The sequence below is a fragment of the Cherax quadricarinatus genome, chromosome 58 (assembly GCF_038502225.1).
Source record: "Cherax quadricarinatus isolate ZL_2023a chromosome 58, ASM3850222v1, whole genome shotgun sequence".
NCBI classification, from domain to species: Eukaryota; Metazoa; Arthropoda; class Malacostraca; order Decapoda; family Parastacidae; genus Cherax; species Cherax quadricarinatus.
Genome location: NC_091349.1, coordinates 4,696,760 through 4,712,976, shown reverse-complemented (window position 1 = coordinate 4,712,976; position 16,217 = coordinate 4,696,760). Strand labels below are relative to the sequence as shown.

At 38.5% G+C, this 16,217-nt stretch overlaps 1 protein-coding gene across 2 annotated transcripts in view; it reads left to right on the top strand.

Moving 5' to 3' along the window:
• The window catches only part of LOC128698104 (protein Wnt-4), a 584,955-nt gene extending 581,504 nt beyond the window's left edge, over positions 1-3,451 (top strand). For both annotated transcript variants that reach the window (XM_053790215.2, XM_053790214.2), the window contains exon 8: positions 82-3,451. In XM_053790215.2, the coding sequence (XP_053646190.2) occupies positions 82-243 (162 nt within the window). In that variant the 3' untranslated portion in view covers positions 244-3,451. The remainder of the gene's footprint in view (positions 1-81) is intronic.
• The last annotated feature ends 12,766 nt before the right edge of the window (positions 3,452-16,217 follow it).

The following is a 16,217-nucleotide window of genomic DNA, read 5'->3' as shown; positions in this document are numbered from 1 at the left end:
TGAGAAATCGTCTCTCTGTGTATATATTCTGTGTGATCCGTCTTGTTTCTCTTAATTTGAACTGATGACTTAATATTTCAGACATCTCGCGGCCTGGACGGTTGTGATTTGCTGTGCTGCAACAGAGGCTTTACCAGCTTCCAGGAGCGTGTGCAGGAGCGCTGTTCCTGCAAGTTCCACTGGTGTTGCTACGTCAAGTGTAGAACCTGTATACGGGACGTTACAGTTCACACGTGCAACTAGCCAACGCCACCTCCAGTGTCAATGCAGTTCCGTTCCTCGAATCTCCCCTCTCTTCAATGACTGGCCTAGTAGAACCTGCGTTCTCCTGGCCTAACTACGACAGAAATGGCTGCGGACGGAAACGCATTTGTAATGTCACTCTTACCTGAACATAGTCTAAGTTCTTGTATTTATGGGAATATTTGATAGATTTAAAAGAATACATGTACAATTTTATGCCATAAATTATTAGATTTATCGAGATTTTCTCCAACATTTATTACAAAAAAGGTGCCATTGTCGCTTCGTAGCGGTCCGGACTTTGTGTGCAAATTCTCCCTCAGAAAAGACATTGTGAATATAAGCTAACGGTGATGCTGAGATCATCTCCAGAGTCCTGCATTACTCTGGTAATATGTGGGAGTGCGAAGTCACTATGGATATCTAAGGAGCTTAAATCCCCTATCCCAAACAATGTAAATATTCCCCCTTTATTCTTAGATCTGTAGATTAGTGGTTTAAGAAATAACGTTTTAGAACAAAGAATATTCGTAGACTTGGTGTAGGATCTTTGGAAGATCGAGTTTTGTACAGATGTCTTATTGTTATCTTAATCAAGTCTCCCTGTTATTTTGTAAGACTATCACTAACGGTCCAGCAACAACTATCATCTTTAGACATTAGCCCCTCTGGATCACCTCAAGATTTCCTCCCACAAAGAAAAATAGTGAAATATAGTTATGGAAATTATTAATATAAACATTTCTTTTAAGCACCAAAATTATTATAGAAACCTAGCCCAATCTCGCTGAAATGAACGTATATTAAAATAACATCTGATTATGAATTTACATAAGTATACTTCTCTGTTTTCGTTGTGTGAGGATGCTTGACGTGTCCCTCCCTCCTGCTGCCCTTGTTTGTGTATGTTTCTTGTGCTGCCTCATTACCTGGGATGAGTCTCCTCCATAACTTGTAGAGAACTTATACTTACCCTGATGTATATAGATCCTGTTTTAGCTTTTAAGGCGAATTTATTATATATTACTGTACATGTCCTGTACATGTTTCTTTTTTTTTAACCCCAGGAAGGTGTTAGGTGTGTTTTACAGTGAAACAGGAATGACATTACGTTTGACAAGTCTTAGACGCTAAGAATCACTATATCAGAGACACAAATCTCCATTAATTTTTTTACGAGGCTTTGATAAGATCGATACAGTAAAAACGTTAATGTCTTTATTAGGCTGCTCGAGCATAATTTTGTTAGTTTTGACAATATAAATAAATATGCTATGAATTATGTGGTCAGTCGTTTCCAGCAAGAGGTTTTTTTTATGCTAGTAATATCATAATTATTATTCACTTTACATACAGAACGAGTTAACGCTTTCTAATCCAACTCCATAAACAATAATAATAATAATAATAATAATAATAATAATAATAATAATAATAATAATAATAATAATAATAATAATAAACAAACTTACTAAGATGATACACATATACGTTATCAGAGATTGCATGATTTAAGGATACATACTTGGTAAAGCCCATTGCTATGCAAAACATTTCAGAAACTTTTCTTGATCACGAGTCCCTAACTATTTTCTCCGCCACTGAGATTCTTTAGCCTCTTCTGTATTTTGTTCTCAGGATTTTAAGCTTTGCTTTTATAAAACAAGACGAGGGTTGTTGACGGTACGAAGGTGGTGGTGTTCAAGTGTCTCCTGACGTCAGTCTGTCCAGTGATTACCCACAACTGGTTAAGCATCCGCTGGCTGACTGGAGCTATGTTTTACATCCTATTTAATAAACAAAAGATCAGTGATCACAGAAGGGTAGTGACCGACTCCACAATAAATAGTATATCCTAAGTAATAACCTAACTGATATCCTAAAAAAAATCTATAACGCCAGGTTGGTGTTTATTAGTCAGCAAACTGGATAAATGTCTCGTGCACAGATCTTCGACAAGTTGGTTCATTAATGGAGTTTAAAGCCTATCGACTACACTCGAGTCGATAAGGTTGTACATAATCTTTTCCCCACCATATACTTCAATCCCTAAAATAGGGGATTAAAATAAACAGCCTATATACACTGGAAAATACACACCTCAGTGTATATATATAATAATAAGCAGATATAGGGTAGCAAATAACAGCATACCTAATGATGGCCTATTACCTTCTAGAATTTGTTTCCCGAACGCTTTCGCCAGGTTCCTTTAGCGTCCTCACAAAATATACTGTAGTTCATTATCATCTTAATGGTCGCCAAAGCGAAAACATCCGTAGACTTGTAACCCACACAACCTATTCTACTCTCTGCTTGCTCCTGCACCAAATCCTATCTATAAATAATTTCTTTTCTCACTAGCCTGTTTTAACAGGTGAGGACCTTAAAAGACGTACTGTTTTAATACCTCCCTACCCTATATCCCTTATAAATCACACATGTACCTTGTGTGTGTGTGTTTCGGCGCTCACCCAGTCCATATATACCTGGCCACTCCTCGCCGCTGCTGCTGGGTTAAGCCCTGGCACTATTTCTATGCCTATGGATACTCCTCTCCAGCGGTGTTCTTCGCCTGTCCCGTCTTCCCTGTTCACCTCAATGGGGGTCTTACCTAAATCTCTTGATCTTGATTGTAATGATCCACGATTGATCATTAATGGTCACATTAATAATCTTCTGAGGTTTGAATATAGAAACATCAAAACAATACAGAATATGAAGAAGTTAAATCATGCAATTTTATGATTGATAAAATAGGTTGGGTTAATTGGGCTTAAAAGCCTATCGATTACTCGAGGGTTATTAAGGCTGCATGTAACCAGTTCACTACCAGTCAAAAATACTTTAATACCTAAAATAGGGATTAAAGTAAACTACCAGTGTATATACATCGAGAAACTACCAGTGTATATACATCGAGAAACTACCAGTGTATATACATCGAGAGACCTGCACCTCTCGGTGAATTTAACACTACACTACTACTTAGTGTATATTTAATCCTACTGAAAATAAACAATCTCGTTTTCAGATGTAATTTTTCAATGCTATTCTGTAAAGTCTCTTCAGACATGTGTACATCCTATTGCTACATTTTTCCTCCTTAATTAAATGTGTCTCATGTATCATCAGTGACATGTGTCATCAAGGACATGTATCCAACGATCGTCAAACATGAACTGTAATATAGATTAAAATTCCTGTAGTTTGTTGTTTTATTTAAGCATCCCCAGGGCAACAAAAATATGCCAGTTATTATTATTTTACAACGGTTATAAAAATAATTACGTACATTCAGAGAAAAGGTAAAACCTCAAGTAGTTCAAATTCCTTGAATTAAGAGCCCTTCACCAAATACAAGGCAACTCTCCCTTCCTTGAAAGGTGCTAGACTTTAAGCCTATCCACTACACGAGAGTTCAGGCTGCACCTGTACGCCGCCGGTCAAGAATAATTAAATCTCTTCTTCTCTGTAAAAAAAAAAAATGGCTGCCCATACGAAAAAAAATTAGTATGAACCCCCCCAATAAATATGAAAGTTTATATACAGAGCTAGTCACGACATTATGCCGAGTGAGCGCCCCGGCATAATGTCGTGACGAAAATCAAAGGCCTACCATACAGGGGAGGCTTTTTTCGTCATTGCATTATGCCGGGTAGCAGCCGTTAGCATGATGTCACGGCCTGCCGCCGCACTCCACAGACTCCTCAGGGCTCACGTGGCTGCCATGGTGAGTGGAAGTGTTGCACTTTTGTCTCTATTCGCCCCATCTTTTGTCCGGTGTTTCCTTTCGTTTTCGGGATATACATGTTTGATTATGGGTAAAAGGAAATCTTTAACACCTGAAACTATAGCTCAAATCATAGAGCTTCACAAAGCTGGGCAACAGACGAAAGAAATAGTGGAGAATGTTGGTGTATGTGAGCATTCAGTGAGGAACTGGGTGCAGTGTTTCAAAGCTGGTGGTGGTGTCGAGTTACCGTCCGCCAAACCTCGGCCTGGTCCCTCGAAGAAGACATCTGTTCGTACCTTAACTATGTTAAAGAAGCAGTTAGAGAGTACGCCTAAGATAACAGCTAAAGAATTGAAAGAAAAGAACCCACAGAGGTGTCTGTAAGAACTGTTAACAGATGTGTGTCAGAACTGGGCTACAGTAGTCACCGCCAGGTTAAGAAACCGATCCTCTCCAAGCCACAGAAGAAACGTAGGCTGGATTATGCAAAGAAATATCTTCACTGGAATCCTCAACAGTGGTCTAAGAACTTTGGAGTGATGAAGCAACCTTCACTGTCACCTGTAACCGTGGGGGACATGTGTACTGGCCCAAAGATAGTGACCCACTAGACCTGTGGGACCACCAAACACCCAGACTCGCTCATGGTTTGGAGGTGTTTCAGTGCTCAGTGTTGGCGAACTCATTGTCCTTCCCAAAAACCAGTATATGAACCAGTATAATTACCTGGAGTTATTGTGTGACAATTTACCTGAGGCATTTGACAAGTGTGGGGCTACGGTTTTTATGCAGGATGGTGCACCGTGTCATACTGCCAAATCTGTACTTCAGTGGCTTAAGGACTGAAGTGAGGTTCTTTAATTAATGACTGGCCAGGCAATTCCCGAAATGTAAACCCTATTGAGAACCTCTGATCAATAGTGAAATGAAGTTTACTGGGCAAGGATATCAGTTCCATCCCGCGGCTGGAGGCTGCTCAACATGAGGCATGGAATAATATACCTCCCCAAATCCTCAAGAATTTGCGAGTCTTCCTACATAGCTGAGGGACGTGAGTACACGTAAAGGACGCCTTGAGCACAGAAACCATAATTTTTTTTTTTGTCCACTTTCAAGTGTATGTAACTTTATTCTGTTGTTAAGGAGCAGTTTGCATCCTATACACATGTTTGCATGGACTTCTTGTTGCAAAGTTGCAAGATATTGCAAAATTGTATTTATCATAAAAACCCTCCCTAACCTACAAAATTGGTAAGTTGTCCAATATTCTAGTCAACATCAGATGAAAAATAAAGAGTTAGATTATCTAGATTTCAAACTCTTTTTGCGAGAAATGTCAGTGGATTGCATTATAAAAATTTTGAAATTTTTTTTTTTTTTGCATTTTTTGTGAGAATAAGAGTCAATAAAAATAAAATGGTAAAACATATTGCAAAACAACTTTGAATACTAAATAGAACCATCATTCATCAATATTGTCTGAAAAAATCATGACACTCCTACTATTACTCTTTGAAAATAAGGGAAACAAATGTCAGTAACTTATTCCTGAGTTATTCAAGTTTTTTTTTCAATAGAACTCTATGGAGATGAAACACCAAATATGAGCGTGTTGCAAACCCTTATAATTGTTAAGCCAGAGTGATCGTGTTGCAAACCCTTATAATTGTTAAGCCAGAGTGAGCGTGTTGCAAACCCTTATAATTGTTAAGCCAGAGTGATCGTGTTGCAAACCCTTATAATTGTTGATAAGCCGGAGTGAGCGTGTTGCAAACCCTTATAATTAAGCCAGAGTGATCGTGTTGCAAACCCTTATAATTGTTGATAAGCCGGAGTGAGCGTGTTGCAAACCCTTATAATTGTTGATAAGCCAGAGTGATCGTGTTGCAAACCCTTATAATTGTTGATAAGCCAGAGTGAGCGTGTTGCAAACCCTTATAATTGTTGATAAGCCAGAGTGAGCGTGTTGCAAACCCTTATAATTGTTGATAAACCAGAGTGAGCGTGTTGCAAACCCTTATAATTGTTGATAAGCCAGAGTGATCGTGTTGCAAACCCTTATAATTGTTGATGAGCCAGAGTGAGTGTTGCAAACCCTTATAATTGTTGTTAAACCAGAGTGATCGTGTTGCAAACCCTTATAATTGTTGATAAGCCAGAGTGAGCGTGTTGCAAACCCTTATAATTGTTGATAAGCCAGAGTGAGCGTGTTGCAAACCCTTATAATTGTTGATAAGCCAGAGTGAGCATGTTGCAAACCCTTATAGTTGTTGATAAGCCAGAGTGAGCGTGTTGCAAACCCTTATAATTGTTGATAAGCCAGAGTGAGCGTGTTGCAAACCCTTATAATTGTCGATAAGCCAGAGTGAGCGTGTTGCAAACCCTTATAATTGTTGATAAGACAGAGTGAGCGTGTTGCAAACCCTTATAATTGTTGATAAGTCAGAGTGAGCGTTGCAAACCCTTATAATTGTTGATAAGCCAGAGTAAGTGTGATGCAAACCCTTATAATTGTTGATAAGCCAGAGTGAGCGTGCTGCAAACCCTTATAATTGTTGATAAGCCAGAGTGAGCGTGTTGCAAACCCTTATAATTGTTGATAAGCCAGAGTGAGCGTGTTGCAAACCCTTATAATTGTTGATAAGCCAGAGTGAGCGTGTTGCAAACCCTTATATAATTGTTGATAAGCCAGAGTGAGCGTGTTGCAAACCCTTATAATTGTTGATAAGCCAGAGTGAGCGTGTTGCAAACCCTTATAATTGTTGATAAGCCAGAGTGAGCGTGTTGCAAACCCTTATAATTGTTGATAAGCCAGAGTGAGCGTGTTGCAAACCCTTATAATTGTTGATAAGCCAGAGTGAGCGTGATGCAAACCCTTATAATTGTTGATAAACCAGAGTGAGCGTGTTGCAAACCCTTATAATTGTTGATAAGCCAGAGTGAGCGTGTTGCAAACCCTTATAATTGTCGATAAGCCAGAGTGAGCGTGTTGCAAACCTTTATAATTGTCGATAAGCCAGAGTGAGCGTGTTGCAAACCCTTATAATTGTCGATAAGCCAGAGTGAGCGTGTTGCAAACCCTTATAATTGTTGATAAGCCAGAGTGAGCGTGTTGCAAACCCTTATAATTGTTGATAAGCCAGAGTGAGCGTGTTGCAAACCTTTATAATTGTCGATAAGCCAGAGTGAGCGTGTTGCAAACCCTTATAATTGTTGATAAGCCAGAGTGAGCGTGTTGCAAACCCTTATAATTGTTGATAAGCCAGAGCGTGTTGCAAACCCTTATAATTGTTGATAAGCCAGAGTGAGCGTGTTGCAAACCCTTATAATTGTTGATAAGCCAGAGTGAGCGTGATGCAAACCCTTATAATTGTTGATAAGCCAGAGTGAGCGTGTTGCAAACCCTTATAATTGTTGATAAGCCAGAGTGAGCGTGTTGCAAACCTTTATAATTGTCGATAAGCCAGAGTGAGCGTGTTGCAAACCCTTATAATTGTTGATAAGCCAGAGTGAGCGTGTTGCAAACCCTTATAATTGTTGATAAGCCAGAGCGTGTTGCAAACCCTTATAATTGTTGATAAGCCAGAGTGAGCGTGTTGCAAACCCTTATAATTGTTGATAAGCCAGAGTGAGCGTGATGCAAACCCTTATAATTGTTGATAAGCCAGAGTGAGCATGTTGCAAACCCTTATAATTGTTGATAAGCCAGAGTGAGCGTGTTGCAAACCCTTATAATTGTTGATAAGCCAGAGTGAGCGTGTTGCAAACCTTTATAATTGTCGATAAGCCAGAGTGAGGTTGTTGCAAACCCTTATAATTGATAAGCCAGAGTGAGCGTGTTGCAAATCCTTATAATTGTTGATAAGCCAGAGTGAGCGTGTTGCAAACCCTTATAATTGTTGATAAGCCAGAGTGAGCGTGTTGCAAACCCTTATAATTGTTGATAAGCCAGAGTGAGCGTGTTGCAAACCCTTATAATTGTTGATAAGCCAGAGCGTGTTGCAAACCCTTATAATTGTTGATAAGCCAGAGTGAGCGTGTTGCAAACCCTTATAATTGTTAAGCCAGAGTGAGCGTGTTGCAAACCCTTATAATTGTTGATAAGCCAGAGTGAGCGTGTTGCAAACCCTTATAATTGTTGATAAGCCAGAGTGAGCGTGTTGCAAACCCTTATAATTGTTGATAAGCCAGAGTGAGCGTGTTGCAAACCCTTATAATTGTTGATAAGCCAGAGTGAGCGTGTTGCAAACCCTTATAATTGTTGATAAGCCAGAGTGAGCGTGTTGCAAACCCTTATAATTGTTGATAAGCCAGAGTGAGCGTGTTGCAAACCCTTATAATTGTTGATAAGCCAGAGTGAGCGTGTTGCAAACCCTTATAATTGTTGATAAGCCAGAGTGAGCGTGTTGCAAACCCTTGTAACTGTTGATAAGCCAGAGTGAGCGTGTTGCAAACCCTTATAATTGTTGATAAGCCAGAGTGAGCGTGTTGCAAACCCTTATAATTGTTGATAAGCCAGAGTGAGCGTGTTGCAAACCCTTATAATTGTTGATAAGTCAGAGTGAGCGTGTTGCAAACCCTTATAATTGTTGATAAGCCAGAGTGAGCGTGTTGCAAACCCTTATAATTGTTGATAAGCCAGAGTGAGCGTGTTGCAAACCCTTATAATTGTTGATAAGCCAGAGAGAGCGTGTTGCAAACCCTTATAATTGTTGATAAGCCAGAGTGAGCGTGTTGCAAACCCTTATAATTGTTGATAAGCCAGAGTGAGCATGTTGCAAACCCTTATAACTGTTGATAAGCCAGAGTGAGCGTGTTGCAAACCTTTATAATTGTTGATAAGCCAGAGGCAAGTGAGCAGTAACAAGTCTGTGCTCTTCACTTTAGTCCTCACAGAACTTGCCATGGTGAGTATTTACATTGAAATAATCATAACAATAGTAATTTTTGGAGTAAAAAAAATAATAAAAACACTAATTGCCAACATGTCGTCTTGATGACAGCAAAAACATAAAAATTACATTTTTTAAAAAACATACTTAGAAATATAATAGAAACAAGCTGATTGCATCAACATATTGCCAGAATTTTGCACTATTTTTTTGGTAAGAAAACCTAAAATTCCAAAAAAAAATTATGATTTCTAAATAACTGATCTCTGGATCCCTTAAAACCTCAGTAAGTGTACAAATATACATATTATAATCTTTCATGGTATGTGTTGTTGGTACGTATGTGGGGAAGGGGCGGCATAATGCCGTGACTAGCACTGTATATGGTAAGAGATTTAGATTAGTAAAGAAATCGAAGAAGTTGCAGAATTAATATTGCATTGGGGCAAAGTTTCGCTCGTTGTAGAGCTTTATCGTAACTTGATAAAACTTTACATAAGACGAAACGTTGTCGTGATAAATTATGTTGTCCTTTCTTCATTACTTTCGGAGCCAAGAAAAATGAGACTGTGAAATTAATTATATATAATTTGATAATGTATATAATTGGGAAATAATACATATAATTTGAGAATTGGTGTATATAGTCGGGAAATTTACGTACATATTTGGGGTAACATTTTGTGAAGGAATTCAGGGAAACTGGTTAGCCGGACTTGAGTCCTGGAGGTGGAAGTACAGTGCCTACCCTCTGAAAAACAGGTGACGATATTTGGAATTCTGAGGAACATCTGAATTATAGTATCTACGCGCCGCTAGTATGACAGCAATCCAGTGAATGATGGTAAAAGTGTTTCTTTTCCGTGTCACTACCTTAGTGGGAGACGGCCAGTGTTAACAGAAAGCTACAATTCATGTATAGTTAGGGAATCAGTGTGTATAGCTTCATAATTTATATAGTTAGGAATTAGTATACATAGCTGAGGAATCAGTATATAAATTAATGCATGCAGTTTGTGTATTGATGGGTAATATTTATTTTACAACCGGATCTTAGTTTACTGATAATTCATAATTAAAAATGTGCAGTTATAAGTTGGGTTTGCAGTTAACATAGTATTATGTAGTGTTACTGGGAAAAACCAACATGTATCAGTGTAAGGAGTTGAAGACTATCCATAAGCCTCGTATCTGAGATAAAGGAGATTACCAACAGACTCTTTGCTGTCTTCAAGAGGGAACCTGATAAGTTCTTCGAGTCACTTCCTGACCAGCCGGGCTGTGGTTCATAGGTTGGATTGTGTGCAGCCAGCACTAACACCCTGTCGATCAGGCCTTGATCCAGCGATAACCAAGCCTCAGGATGACTTCCGGAAGCATCCTTAAGGTATATTTCAGAAAACTACCCTAAAGTAATATAAAAACCGTATGTAGCCTAACGCAACCTAAAAAAATTCTTACGCGACTTAACAATTTTTGCATAGTGGTATTCACAGTGTAACGTTCATAAATATGTCTACACTACTCTGGAGGCCCTATATTGGAACTGTCCTTCGTGGAGCTGGATGTTTAGTTAACTGTGTATGAAGGCTACTGACTACACGAGGGTCATTAAGGCTGCATGTAACCTGTTCACCACCAACCAAGAATACTTTAATCACTAAAATAGAGATTAAAGTAAACTCAGTATTACAGGAATAAGAACTATTATGAGATTCCGAAGGAAAGTAAAGCTAAGTGTATAATAAATGAAAAATGTTAATAAGATACAAGTACACCCCGCCAGAGTGCAAAACGTGTAACAGGCTTCCGTTTCACTGCGACATTACTTTCAAGCAAATATTATAGTTCATTTTAACAAAGGTTAAACACTACAATCCAGAACAATTAACAGTTTTATTTCATACACTTGCTACAGACAACATGTGTACATAGATCACTCCCTCCTCCTAAGTCAAACCAAAACTTTTTACAGTACTTGCTTAAGGTAAATTTCTGTACATGCTGTAAGTTATGTAGGTTAGGTTAGTTTCGATTAACTTCGATAACCAAATTTTAACCGATTATATCAGTAACATCAATAGATGCTATAATGATGAAGTCAGAATATGGTTATGGATCTCACTAGAAGTAAATCACACTGTTTTTAGCAACTAGGTTATCCTAGGTTAAGTTTAATTTAGGTTGGTTAATTGTGATTAAAGCCTATCGACTACTCAAAGGGTCATTAAGGTTGCATGTCACACTCAGACATCCACTTATCGGTGTATATGTGCTGTGTGCTCCTAATTGTTATGAAGTATATATATATATATATATATATATATATATATATATATATATATATATATATATATATATATATATATATATATACAATGGTCCTAGGATGTTATGGGTCCACTGTGTGTAGTACATTATGACGATTAACACATGATAACCAAATAGTCAATCATTGTGACTTATTTCCATTCATGTGTTTTTTAACTAAAATATATATTTTTAAAGTTGGGGAGAAAACAGGTACTGCGTAAAAAACCGACGTTCGAGATCTGGTGTCAGTCACTTTACCAACGATATTTAAATTGCACAAAAAACATTAAACATTTGCTTAGGAGGATGAGTTGACGTAGTTAAAACATTCATCACATTCAAGCGGACTACCTAAGATAACTGAAAAATTAATGGAAGGCATTCGTTATCTCCATAATATAAAAAATAAAAGTTATACTTGAATACTCTGTTACAAGTGTAGTTTAGTCCTTACTTTCGTAGTTACCTTAAACTCATTCATGCCACCAGTAATACTCTTAAATTATTGTTATTATAATCACAAAAAACGGTAAACCCGTGTGGGTCATTCAGCTTCATGTATGGTTAACGTATATTACTACCTAAAAATAGTTACCATGGTCGGTTGGTAAATGAGGTTTAATGCCTATCGACTACACGAGGGCATTATAAGGCTGCATGTCACCTGTTCACCACCAATCGAGATTACTTTAATCCCTAAAATAGAGATTACAGAAACCCTTAAATTGTATTTTTCCGAGAAAAAACACAGCTTTAGGTGTACATGACCATGAGTATTTTATTTACCACACATTACACTAAATCAAAATTATATTACAAAGGAAAATACCTATACTTAACACAAGAAACATTTACATCACAGCAATACTGAATTATTTTCTATTTAGCATTATGAAAGTAATATTAGTGTAGCACACACCAGGACATATATACTGACTCAACAAGAGTACTAGTGACAGCAATACTCCCAGGACCAATACTATTACCTGGAGACCTGGAGAGAGTTCCGGGGGTCAACGCCCCCGCGGCCCGGTCTGTGACCAGGCCTCCTGGTGGATCAGAGCCTGATCAACCAGGGTGTTACTGCTGGATGCACGCAAACCAACGTATGAGCCACAGCCCGGTTGGTCAGGAACCGACTTTATGTGTTGGTCCTATCAACACAATCACCATGAATAATTTCTTGAAGAGGCTGAGGTGCGGATAGGAGCCAAGACATCACAGTTTACCAGTCTCCAGAGAGCATTTTCCATTTCAGACACATAATACTACAAATAAACATTTTTTTTAAAGGGCTGGAGTGGTAAGCGAGTGGAAGGCCTCGGTCAGATTACCAAAAGCTCCAGCTGTGGGACATCATATGACTAAAACCCGCGATAGGAAAAACTTGTCCTGTTTCCTGACAACTTACCTGACCTAAAATACTATACTACTACCACAGATAACACTAAGTTAGGTTCCATACCTCACGATGGTCGTTTATTATTTTTTTTTATGAAGGAAAGGTAAATGTTTAAGGGTTCAACTGAATTCCCAGATAATTTATAACTGCAAGTGTTTGATAACGATTGCTTTGAGTATTAGAGACAGTTTTAGGTTGTGCAAACTTTTTTTTTTTTGGGGGGGGGGGATATTTTAATTGAATAAACAAAAAAAATTTTTTTTGCGTATTACAGCCAACCTAACCTGTTGTAACATAACATAACGTAACAAATGTAACTAAACGTAACGAGTCACGTAAAGCAACTCAATGTAATACATTTAAAGAGTTAAGACTGGTACTCACAGTGACGGTGCAGTTATAAAGGCGCGTTGGGGTTTATGTACTTAATGGTTATAATCATAACCATAATTTTTAAAGTGGCCTGTAGAATTCTTCGGTCAGATGACCAAAAGCTCCAGCTGTGGGTCATTATATGACTATGACCCACGTCAGGAAACACTTCTGTTTCCTGACCAACATTACCTAACCTAATGGCGCGTTTATCTCCACTACTGTTGTAAATTAATGTCTGGAACAATACAACTTCACGCACAAACCCAACACACATTGTTCGCTTGTTAATATTACTGGAATTGTACCTCATTGGCTGGGTCAGTCACGTGACTCAATATTACCACATAATTAGCCAGGCGTATATTTCACCTACTGTATTCAACCTGGCATAAAAATAATATTGTTAATAATATCTACCAATAAATAAGTTGCCAAACAAAATAAGTATTTCTGCCGTGCTATATACATTGTTTGCTTGTATTATAAAAAATGAAAATGAAGGGTTAATTGGGTGTAGCCCCTAAATTAAATATTGAACATAAATCTTCCACTGATAGGGTTTACACCGCAAATACAATAATAAACAAAGGATAAGTACACAGTAATGCATCCTGTGATATTACTTGCTTTATGGATATCCTAAAGACAATTTCCATTAGTACACTACACAACCATTGATTTAACACACTGTATAAGACCGCAAACTCAACAATGACCATTCATCATACACACGCATACAAAAAAAAAAATGTAACAAATGTACATACATATCGAGTCAAAGGAAAATATTTCATTTTGTTTCTGCATGGAATAATAAGAACAGCATTTTTTAGTCTTTCTGGTAAGTTAGTGGGGTTTAAAGCCTATCTGCCACACGAAGGTCACAGTGGCTGCATGTCACCTATTCACCATCAGTCAAGGATACATAATTACCAAAAATAAAGATTACACTAAACTCTCAGTGTTTTGTGTGTATATATATATATATATATATATATATATATATATATATATATATATATATATATATATATATATATATATATATATATATATATATATATATATATATATGATACTGGCCATGTAGTCAGAAACTGTAAGGCTGGAGATGATGTCCTGGTAGTCAGTAAATGGGGGGCTGATAGTGCTGTCCTGGGAGACAGTAATGGGGAAGCTGGAGGTGCTGTCCTGGGAGACAGTAATGGTGAAGCTGGAGGTGCTGTCCTGGGAGACAGTAATGGTGAAGCTGGAGATGCTGTCCTGGGAGACAGTAATGGGGAAGATGGAGATGCTGTCCTGGGAGACAGTAATGGTGAAGCTGGAGATTTTGTCCAGGTAGTCGGGAATTATACGCAGGAAGGAATACATATGAATGACCGCATAGGGGACAGGAGCCATAGTAGGGAAACAAGTGTAGTCAAAGATAAGATAAAACCAATATTGCAAACTAGAAATACCGCAGGAAATAGCAAACAAGAGGACTCCACTAGCAATAGTGAGGATATATTACCAAAAACAAATGGTGGGAGCTCCATTGTTGGTGCTAGGGAGGATAGAAGTAAGACAGGGAAACATGCACCAACAGGGAATACAGTCACAGAAACCCAAGGCAAACGGAAACCAAGCCTGTGCACATACTATGCACTCGGTATCTGCTGGCATGGGAAATCTGGAAAAACAGATGGGACGTGCAACTATGACCACCCTAGGAAATGCCATGCCCATATGACAACAGGAAAATGCAAACTCCCTTCCTGTAAGCTTTTTCACCCTGAACTGTGTACCTCTTCAGTACAGGAAAGACTGTGCTATAACTTAAATTGCCAGGCATACCATCTAAAGGGGACAAAAAGATACAAAACATCCAGGCCATGGGAAAACCTGGGTAGCCACAGCCACTCAAGAGGGAGAGGTTTTTTAGTGCCAGGAAGAAAAAAAAACTGGCAGGAAATGGCAGAAATCGTACACCAAATCCAGTCATTCCTGGAGTGGAACCACAGTCGATGGCCTCCACTCCAAACCAACAGATACAGATACTAATGCCGGAAAAAAAATCCCCCCCCAGTACCAACAATACCACCAGTCCGATAACATTCTTCTTTGCAAATATACAGGGTCTAAAGCCAGCAACAAACAACAAAATACCTTTCATCCGTGGACTGCTTGCAGAGGCAAAGGCAATGTTCGCGGCTTTCACTGAGACCCACATAAAGGATCACTTGGACAACGAAATATGGATCCCAGGTTACAACCTATACAGATGTGACAGAGTGAACAGGCAAAAGGGGGGGGGTTGGCCTGTACATTGCAGAGTCACTTGTTTGCACAGAACTGCTAAATGCCTCAAATGATGTAGTGGAAGTTTTAGCAGTAAAGGTCGAGAACCAAAACCTAGTCATTGTGATAGTCTACAAGCCTCCGGATGCAACATCCCAGCAATTCCAGGAACAGCTGTTAAAAATTGACCACTGTCTGGAAAACCTTCCAGCTCCTGCACCCAACATCTTGCTCCTGGGGGATTTCAACTTAAGGCACCTAAAATGGAGGAATATAGCAAATAATATTGTTGCAGTAATAACACCAGGAGGCAGCTCTGATGAAAACTCACACTCACGCGAGCTTTTAAATCTCTGCACAAAATTCAATTTAAACCAGCAAATAATAGAGCCTACTAGACTGGAGAATACACTAGACCTCATCTTCACTAACAATGATGATCTGATAAGAAATATCACCATATCAAAAACAATATACTCAGATCACAACATAATTGAGGTTCAGTCATGTATGCGCGGAGCCCCAGACCGACATAATGAGATTAGTCACGAGGGAGCATTCACCAAATTCAACTTCAATAACAAAAACATAAAGTGGGACCAAGTAAACCAAGTCCTAACCGATATAAGCTGGGAAGATATACTAAGCAACACAGACCCCAACTTATGCCTAGAACAGATTAACTCGGTAGCACTCGATGTATGCACAAGGCTTATTCCTCTAAGAAAAAGGAGGAGTAGATGTAAAACTGAAAGAGACAGGCGCTCCCTTTACAGGCGACGGAAAAGAATAACAGAGCGGCTAAAAGAGGTCAATATATCTGAAATGCGTAGGGAGACACTGGTCAGAGAAATAGCAAGCATCGAACTTAAGCTAAAAGAATCCTTTAGGAGTCAGGAATCGCGGGAAGAACTAAAAGCCATAAATGAAATCGAAAGAAACCCAAAGTATTTCTTCTCCTATGCCAAATCAAAAT